Raw genomic sequence first — 10,675 nt, forward strand, 5'->3', positions numbered from 1 at the left:
CCCCCCCACACACACACACACTCTCTCTCCCTTTTTTTTTTTTGCTTTACATATCTTCTATATTATCGTTATGAATGTTGTGGGTTCATAAATATAAGCAAGGTTAGCTTAGACCTTTTATCTAAGACGTTATTAAAAACAATTTCCAATAGGTCATGGTATTTTTCTGCAATTTTGAAAGTTCAGGATAGTTTTCACTGATAAAAAAATATTAATTGTAATTTTATTTAAAGCCCATCAAAATACATGGTAGATTTTGTGAAAGTTACCCCATAAATTTAAGCAGAAAGTATAAGGGCCTACAAGCTAGATATTTTATCATTAAGTACTTCTTAATGAAAAACACAAGTTACCTTAATCCTTCATCAACCAGTCCCCCATGGCTACAAGCAGTGAGTACACCGAGGAAAGTGACATGATTAGGAGCAACGCCACATTCGTCCATCTCCTTAAAGAGCCTAAGAGCATCTCGAGCACAACCATGCTGAGCATGGCTAGAAATCATCGCAGACCATGAAACCACATCACGGTCCTCTGCCTCCTCGAACGTTCGACCTGCAGCATCGATGTCCCCTGACCTCGCATACATGAAGATTTGCACATTGCCATAAGCTGTTCTTGTATTGAATCCAGCTTTTATTGAAAAGCCATGAATCTGCTCACCGGACCTTTTCATCGCTAAATTCGCACAAGCACTCATAACACTACATATAGTGAATAAATCGGGTCTTCTTCCAATAGCCAACAGTTCACAGAACAAGCTCAATGCCCTTTCGTGTTGCTCATTAGAAACACACCCTGAAATCATGGATGTCAAAGTGACAATGTCTTTTTTGGGGATAGAATCAAAGCATCTCAATCCATCTTCTATAGAACCTGAATCAGAGTACAAGTCAATAACTGCACTTCCAATGAAGTCATCAGTCTGAAGGTTCATCTTAATTACCTGTCCATGAATTTGCTTGCCAAATTCAAACGCTTCGTTCAGATTGCAAGCTTTTAGAATACTCGAGAATGTGAACTTTGTTGGCCTAATTCCTTCCCTCTGCATATCCAAGTAGATGCCCAATGCTTCCCTTGTGAGCTCATTCAACGTTCCTTCTTTCACTTGTTTAAATGCAGAGATCATGGTATTAAACACAACAACATTGCGATCTTGCATGAACCTAAAAAACTTAACAGCCTCGTGCAGCAACCCATTCTTGGAGTACATGTCAATCATCGTGCTACCAACCATAACATCCATATTGAGCCCAACCTTAACAACAAACCCATGAATAGCCTTTCCAATCCCCAGCAAAGAATTCAGCCCCGAGCAAGCTTTGAGCACGCACCCAACCACGCACGAATTCAAATCCACTCCGCCACGAACCATCCTAACAAAAACCCTAACCGCCTCCTCACCCAAACCAACCCTCTCATACCCCGAAACCAACGAATTCCATGACACATCATCTAGCTCCTCCGAACCCTCAAACACCCTCCTCCCCATCTCAACATCCCCGCACTTTGTATACATCCCAATCAAAGAATTCACCAAGAAAACCCCGCGACCGAACCCACCAGCAACAATCAGCCCGTGGACCACCTTCCCAGTGTCCAAATCTCCGGCTCTCGCGCAGGCGCTCAGAGCGGCCGCGTAAGTGAACTTATCAAGCTTGACATGGCCATACATTGCGTCGATGAACGTGGAAATTGCACGATAGTGGAGACCCGAGTGGAGGTAGGCGGAGATGAGGGAGTTGTAGGAGACTGAGTTTCGATGTGGCATTGTGTTGAACAGGTGGTGGGCGGAGGAGGCGTCGGAGGATTTGGAGTAGGAGTTGAGGAGGGTGTTGAGGAGGAAGAGGGACGGGTTGGGGAGGGTGGGGGATTTGAGGAGGTGGGCATGGATTTGTTTGGTGAGGAGGAGGGAGTGGGCGTAGGATTGGAGGAGGTTGGTGTATGTTAAGGTGGAGATGGGGAAGGAGAGGTTGGGTTTGGGTGGCATTAGAATTTGTTGTTTGAATGTTGGTGTTGGAAAAATATAAGAATGATGGAGAAGGGAGCCAAAGGAGTCGTTTACTCAAGAACAGAAGTTCAAAGTTTTATACACCATCCAGCTTGAGCGCCTAAGGGTATTTAAGTGCAAGTTTCAAAAAGTTTAAGGTGTTTAAATGCAAGTTTTAAAAATTTTGTAATATATAAGTAGAAGAAATGAGGGTATACAATTGCAAGTTTTAAAATTTTGAAGGTAGAAAAATCCTGTCAAAAATAAGTGAGGATATATGATCTCAAATTAGGGAAATCTATAGGGTATTTAAGTGCAATTATTACTCATACGAAAATTTAGTATTAAATGAATAAAAAGAACGGTAGCCGGGGGGCTAAAAAGCGTAAACGTCGCCTGAGAGATTCGAACTCTCGCGGGAAATCCCATGTACTTAGCAGGCACACGCCTTAACCACTCGGCCAAAGCGACGTTGATGGTAAAAGCCTTGGTTGATGATATTTATATTATTTGTTTTAATAAACTTTTGTGTTTGTTCACCATTTTTATGGGAGGAATGCCTCGGTACTCCGAAAATAGCATTTTCATGCTTTTTTAAAAGGAATAAGATCAAAATTGGCTAGGAACAATAGAATGGGTACATTCGATCTTGATGCGGATTATTTTTTTCAATTAGATGGTAATTAGAGAATCTCCAATTCCTCTAATCACTGTTGTACATTCTAAGTTCAATGGACAAAATTAGGCCACGAGATAAAACCACTATGATCTTGAAAACCATTACTTTTCAAAAACTAATAACCGTCGAAAATCACTATCACAATAGTTGAGTCTCATTTGGGCATAATCTCGTTTCTTTGTGAGATTCTTTCATATTATTTCTCTCTCATTTAGATAACCGTTCTTTACCGTATTTTAAGGAGAGTTTAACAAAAAAGTAAAGTCAAATGCTAAAATTATTATAATTTATATAATTATGCACTATCCATGAACATTACTTTCGTTCTCTATCTACTTTATTTTAAAACTTGACTTTTGATCTGGTTAATTAAATTAGCTAGGAAACAAAAAAAAAAGTAAATTGTTTAAATAAAAACTTCTACACGCAGCGTATAAATAAGAGCAGATTATAGAAAGGAAAAAAAGAACAGAAATTTGATAGAATAAAAGTGGTAAATTTTTAAGGAAACAAAATACGTACAGACCTTTTTTATTTTTTACAGGGGTGTCTCCGTTGGTGGGGTTTGGTAATGGAGAGTTCAAGGTTGGGCATGCAGCGGATAGAGCGGCAGAGGTCAAGGTGGGCAAACATGATCAAGCTTGCAAGGACAACCAACACAGCTTCATCCTGTTCGCTTTCGACACGTTTGGTTTCCTTACAGCTGATGCGGTGGAGTTCCTCAGGAGGGTTCAGAAATTCGCGAATAAGAATGTGGCGACAGCAGGGTCCGCTGAGTATGTGTTTCGTAGGTTAGGTTTTGCAATTCAGAAAGGATTAGCGGCGCAACTTGTTGCCCGCTTGTCATCATCACATGTGTAATATTTTTATAAAAATTATTTAACAAGTTAATGAAAAAAAATTAAGAAAAAAAAAACAAAAAAAATATAAAAAAAAAGAAAAAAGAAAACCCGAGATTTGTTTCATGGGAGAAAACCGGAGATTTTGATAAGAAGAAACTATCTTATCCCTTAATTTGTGGTTCGGAGAGAGAAAAATGACTGGAGAGAATTACTAAATTTGCCATCAGTACTCCCAAATTCAGTTTTAAGCGCTCCGAAGCTGTTGGCTTGGTAAGAAAGGAGAGAATAAATCGAGGTAATTAATAAAAGGGAAAAGAAACAAATCACAAGAAGAAAGAGATGATGAGTACCAAGGTTTTATAATTAACCCTGAAAGTTCATTAAAATTAATAAGTTGGGTGTGGAATTTTTCACCCCAACTCCAGCGCAATTAAAGGAAGGGACAAAATTTCAAAACCGACTTGTTTTGAATTTTATTCCTAAAAAATGACTCGTTTCAAACTTAATTTTAAAAACCGACCCAGTTTGCTAAAACTAGGTTGGTTTTTGAAAAAAAAAAGTTCTCAAATTTTACGGGAGTTGAAGTCCCGTGAAGTTTTTTAATATAAAAAACTTCACGGGACTTCAACTCCCGTGAAGTTTGGGAACTTTTTTTTCAAAAACCGACCCAGTTTCAACCAACTGGGTCGGTTTTTAAAATTAAGTTTGAAACGGGTCTTTTTTTGGGAATTTTTTGACAAACAGGTTGGTTTTGAAAATTTATCCTTAAAGGAAGATTGGAGAACGAAAACTCCGGTACTTATTTAAGAGCATGGGCAGCAAGCTCCCAGCTCCGACGTGGCCAAGCTCCCAGATCAAAGCCCCTCCAACAGCCTCCGAAGCACTCCCAACGACCTCCCAAGCGGTGACGTGGCGGCCTCCAGCTTCGGAGCTCCCAAGCGCTCCACAAATTTGTGGAGCGCTTGGGAGCTCCCAACTGGGAGAGGATTTACAAAAACCCCCCTCCAAAATCAGAAATCGGCGGTGGGATCGGAGACTTCGGGGTGGGATCGGAGACTGAAGGCGGAGATGATGGCGGAGATGATGGATGATGGCGGAGATGATGGCGGAGATGATGGATGATGGCGGAGATGATGGCGGTGGCGGTCGAAGAATTGGGTCTGTCGAAGAATTGCGGTGGCGGTGGCGTTCGGAGACTGCGATGGCCAGCTGGGGTTGGGTCGGAGACGATGGTGGCGAAGGGAGAAGGTTTGGTCTGTCGAAGATTTGGGGATGAGGGTTTTTTGGTCTGTCGAAGAATTGGGGTTGGGTTTGTCGAAGGAGAAGAAGGATTTTGTGATTTTTTTTTAAATGGATTGCGATCTTTGATTTTAACCGTCTGTCGAAGATTTGAGTTGTGAATTTTCTTCTTGTTGATAATCGAACGTTGTGAAAATCAGGCTGTTGGAAATATTGACGTTGTGGAATCATACCGTTGGGAATATTGACGTTGTGGAAATATTGACGTTGTGAAAATCCTGTTGAAAAATTTACTGTTGTAAAAAACATCTATAAATTCACATCTCACTACTCAAAATATTTCACACAACTCTCTCATAAAAAAAACTCAATATATCCTTATCAAATTATAAATCTCATGGATCTCTCACAAAACTATTATTCGCATCTCCTTACCGGTGAAGGATCGACCTTATACTCGCCGTTCTATACAGAAGTCGTAGAAGAAGGTAACCCCATCGAGTTCTCGCAATCAGCAATACAACAAGTGTCATCCCAAGAAACACCGACCACAAAGAAGAAGAAGGCTTACACGCGGTCCGAAAATTAGACTGTCCACGAGGATAAGCTTCTTATGTCTGCTTGGCTGAACACGAGCCAAGACGCCATCCAAGGTACGGGGCAACACAAAGATAAGTTTTGGCACAGAGCTAACGACTACTTTATCCAATACTCCACCGATCCAACGAGTCGCACACCAAACCAAATGATGCACCGTTGGTCAACGATTCAACTGTCGGTCAACAAGTTCTGCGGGTGCGTTGCTCAGATTGAAGGAAGACAAAGATCTGGTACGGGAATTATTGACCAGGTAAATATTTAACTTATATGTTTTTATGTAAATATTTAACTTATATGTTTGATTATTCTAAATTTAACTCTTGTGTAGACTGCAGAAGTAAAAGAATTATACCAATCCCTTTATGGTAAGTCATTCGTGTTTGACCATTGTTGGGTTGAGTTGCGTCATCACCAAAAGTGGAGCCAACAAATGGAAAATTACAATAAGATTCGATCACAGCCGAGAAGAACCATGAACTCTGATTCCTCACCAAACAATTCCATGCCAGCGACCCCCATCGAGTTGAACATTGACTCGGATGATGTTATAGCAAGGCCTGAAGGGAGGAAAGCGGCAAAACTCAAGAGGAAACAAAATATGGACAAATCTGAGTCCGCGAAGTCCATTATGGGAGAGGCTTTCGCGTGGATGAAGCAAACCAACAAAGAAAAAATGGAGCTAAAACAGAAGAAACGAGATGACGATATCATGAAGATCGATCTCTCAACACTCAATTCAGTTCAACGTCAATACTTTGAAATGCGTCAGGCAGAGATTTTGGAGAGGTGGATGTCCAAGGGTTCTTCCTAATTATCATATATTGTACTCGCATCGCATCCTCATTAGTTCTTCCTAATTATCAAATATTATCTTGTATTAGATTTATGATTGTACTTGAAGTTGAAAATTTTGGCATTGAATGAAAACAACTACTTTATTAAAAATGAAATTGGCGTAGTACAACAACTTGAACTCCTTTTCTGAAATTACATTAGACATAAAGAAACTTAATCCTCGGCGATGGATCCCTTAAGCTGCCACAGATGCTCGATCAAATCATTTTTTAGTGATTTGTGTGTTTGCGTGTTCCTGATCCGATGTTGATTTTGGATGAACTCAGTTAGAGGCATCGTCTGCACATGAGAAGGTTCAACGACTGGTACCGAATCAGTAAAGTCGAAGTTGTTGTCCAATTGACAATCACGTTCATCTTCAACGATCATGTTATGCATTATGATACAAGCTGTCATGATATCTTTCAGCACACAAGGTTGCCAGAAACGTCCTGGTCCACGAACAATCGCAAATCAAGCTTGCAACATGCCAAAAGCTCGCGCAACATCTTTTCTTGTGCTTTCTTGTTGTTGAGCAAAGTACTTATGCTTGTTTCCTCGAGGTGCTGGAATAGTCTTCACTAATGTGGACCACTCTGGGTAAATCCCGTCGGCGAGATAGTATCCCATATTATACTCGTGGCCATTGACAGTATAGTTGCACGGTGAAGCTCTTCCCTCCGCAAGTTGTGCGAAAACCGGTGAACGATGTAGAACATTAAGGTCATTGTGAGACCCCGGCAGTCCAAAGAAGGCATGCCATATCCAAAGATCTTTGCTAGCTACGGCCTCCAAAATAATTGTGGGTTCATGAAAATGTCCAGTATACATACCTTGCCAGGCAGTTGGACAGTTCTTCCATGTCCAGTGCATGCAGTCGATGCTCCCAAGCATACCAGGAAAACCTCGTTGTGAGCCTTCCTCGAGCAGGCGTGCAACGTCTTCATTAGTCGGTGCACGAAGGTATTCCTCTCCAAAGATGTTGATAATCGATCGAACGAACCTCTTCACGCTCTCAAGCGACGTACTTTTACCGATCCGAACTTAGTCGTCAACGGAGTCAGCGGATGCTCCATATGCGAGCATCCGTATAGCTGCAGTAATCTTTTGAAGACTAGATAGTCCTAACTGTCCAGCACCATTCCTCTTTTGGATGAAATACTTGTCATGTTTGACGACTGCGTCGTGGATTCCAAGGAATAACGAATGCCTCATTCTGAACCTTTGACGAAAATAATAAAGAGGATAGGTTGGTGCGTCAGCAAAATAATCTTGGAATAACCGATTGTGTCCTTCCAGTCGGTTTCGATTGAGCACGATACGTCGTTTGTGTTGAACCGAAGCTGAACATTTCTCTTGTTCTTCTTCCTCAACGACAACAGCTCCCATAAGAAAGAACTTCTTCATCATTTCATCATCGCTAGAGCTAGATGAGCTAGACATTTTATTCTGGGAGATGATGGGTTGAGGAGAGAAGCCGTCGAATTTTATAGGAATCAGTCGGTTGACGGTCAAAGTTTGCGATACCTCGAACTTCGTGCCCAATCTCGAAAACCGCGGGTTACCTCGAAGACCGTGTGCGTTACCTCGAAAGCCGCGGGTTACCTCGAAGACCGTGTGCGCTCCCTCGAAGACCGTGGGTTGCCTCGAAGACCGTGTGCAACGGTTAGAAATAAAATACAAGAGGTTTAAATATAATTAAAAGTAATGGGTGAAATATTAAAATAGAAGAGGGGTTTTTTTGATATTGTTGGAGCTCCTAACTAGGAGCTTGTTGGAGCTCCATAAAAGAAGGAGTGCCTCCCAAGGTATAATTTATTAGTTTTTTATTTTAAAAAGCTTGAGAGCTCTTGAGAGCATGCTGACTAGGACTCCCAACTGGGAGCTTGCTGCACTTGCTCTAAGAAGCTTGCCATCGGCACATTTAAAATTATTTTTGGTAGTGATAACTACACTATAATTTTTAAACTACTCCTGCACTGCGGTGATGTGGAGGTGTACCACATTAATCACCTATTACATAGAAATGGAATGTTGAAAATTGTTTCTATTTCCTTAAAAAAAACTTTTCATCTTCTACATCTTCCACATCTTCCTCCTCAATCCGTGTTTCCTGCTCACAAACCCATGTTTAATTAGTTTCAAATGGATGTGCCTGTGCGTTCAATTTTCACTACTAGACGAGTTATATCCTAAAATTTAATGAGTCTAAATAACAAGAGTTGACCACATGCCATATTAACGGGTCGGGTCTTATAATTTGAAAGTCAACCTAGGTGTGAGCAGTGTCACTCTAAGACGATAGACGTCTTCAAGTCAGGGCCTATTAAAAGAATCTGAGTCCAAAATGAAAGGCGTCTTCTGCACAGACTTCACTAAAGAACTCTCGAACGACGGAGTCACCTATCAGCTTCACCAATATCACTCACATAGTTGCAATGGAATGACTGACCCCACTATGTTTAGTGCTACTGACATATGTATGAATATCATTACGACAAAAGTTAGGAGAGTGCCTAGTCTTTCAATTAAAAACATAAATAATTAAAGCAATTAAATAAGTGAACTGACACATGCGAACAAATTAAGCAGATATCACACCACATTAAAGTTTTAAGGCATACCAACACATAGATAGCTTGCCGACGTCGATCTCCATGTTACATGTTCAAGCATTGATACACTATTTACGTTGTAAACACAACATGTGCTACCTTTGACAAACATAATATAGGAAATGGGTCCAAATGTTAGAGTGACAAAGCACATCAAAGACACTACAAGAGGAAGAAAAAAAAATATAGCTACATGATTCTACAGTATAAGTCATGACCAACCGTTAATAGTAGCATTTACAGAAATCAATATCTTTTAAATCTAGCCTGTTAAAATCCATAATTTTTTTTCTTTTCTAGTTTTTAATTGTTAAGAGACTTCCCCGTAGTAGAAGAGGCAAGTCTGACAAGGAAGCATTCCAACTTTTTGAATAAATATTTTTGGGATCCTATTTTGAAAAAATAATCCAAGCATTCCAAGCCATCATTAATGGTTTCTATATATTATGTGTGAGATGAAGCCTTGGAGATGGATAATAGAAGAATCTCTTCTGACTGTAATTCTACTCTCTTTTATAATTAACATGATCCTTTATTGTAAGGTATTCTAGACTTCATGGCACTATGGAAGAATGTGTTGCTTTTATACTATAATCATACTTCTATTTTGTTTTAAACAGCCCATTGGCCGAACAGTCTAAACCATTTTGCCAAAAATTGCCCAAACCGTGCCAACTGTTTGGATAGACCATCGGCCAAACGGTTCAAACCGTTTAAACCGTTTGGCCTAACGTTGTACAAATGGTTGTAACTGTTTGGACAGAAGTTATACAAATGGTTGTAACCGTTTGGCCTAACATTGTACAAATGGTTGTAACCATTTGTAATTTTATTAAAGAGCAATACGGTTACAACCATTTGGGCACTAGTGGAAAACCAGACATCGTTGACGGACATTCCTGTTAATAATGCCTAAATTCCCGTCGGTGATAAATATCTTTGACGGCCTCACGTCAAGGATAAACCGTTAGCAATAGTCCCGTCAGTGAAGAATTATCTCTGACGGGGTGCCGTCAGTAATGTATATTACTGACGGCAAAAACGTTGACGGCAAAAGTCGTCAGCGATAATAAAACATCGCTGACGGTTATCCCGCTAGCGATGTTATGTATATCGCTGACGGGACTCCCGTCAGTGATGTTGATTGCTGACGACAACTCGTCAGCTATGAACCCANGACGGGATTCCCGTCAGCGATACGTATCGCTGACGGGATTCCCGTCAGCGATGTTATATACATCGCTAATGGGAATCCTGTCAACGATACTTATCGCTGATGGGAATCCCGTCAGCGATGTTATGTACATCGCTGACGGGAATCCCGTCAGCGATGTATATTAGCAGCTAAAAAAAATTTGGCTGATTATAATCAGTTCCCTATACATATAAATCTGCAAACAACGATATTTCTTGCACATTCCAAAACATCTCAAAATATATACAATCCAAATTTCACAAACATCTCTCATCCAATCACTTTTCACAAACATTCAAAATATGTACATTCAATTTTCACAAAAAGTTCTAAATCCATAAAAATTTCCACCACAAACCATACACGCATATCATAAGTTCTAAATCCACAAAAATTTCCACCACAAACCATACACGTATATCATAAGTTCTAAATCCACAAAAATTTCCACAACAAACCATACACGCATGTCATAATCTCTAATATAAAGATGTCCAATATACAAACACGAGTTTAGGATATAACTCACTAAGATAGGTCATCCGCCCTATCCATGTCATTGTATGCGTTGCCACTGGCGGCTCCATCCCTACGACTCGTGCTCCTAATAGCATCATCTCCACTCTAACAAAAAAATAATCTAAATTTAGAATCACATAATATTGTGTAATCATGTTTTAT

At 40.2% G+C, this 10,675-nt stretch overlaps 1 protein-coding gene and 1 non-coding gene across 2 annotated transcripts in view; both read right to left on the bottom strand.

Annotated features, from left to right (window-relative positions):
* LOC109824786 (pentatricopeptide repeat-containing protein At3g13880) overlaps positions 1-2,215 on the bottom strand; it is a 3,398-nt gene extending 1,183 nt beyond the window's left edge. Inside the window, exon 1 of the mRNA XM_020391431.1 lies at positions 354-2,215. Within this exon, the coding sequence (XP_020247020.1) occupies positions 354-1,990 (1,637 nt within the window). The 5' untranslated portion in view covers positions 1,991-2,215. The remainder of the gene's footprint in view (positions 1-353) is intronic.
* On the bottom strand, positions 2,381-2,461 carry TRNAS-GCU. Its single transcript has one exon. It is a non-coding gene; the product is annotated as a tRNA-Ser (tRNA).

The sequence above is a fragment of the Asparagus officinalis genome, chromosome 9, assembly GCF_001876935.1.
Source record: "Asparagus officinalis chromosome 9, Aspof.V1, whole genome shotgun sequence".
Taxonomy (NCBI): Eukaryota; Viridiplantae; Streptophyta; class Magnoliopsida; order Asparagales; family Asparagaceae; genus Asparagus; species Asparagus officinalis.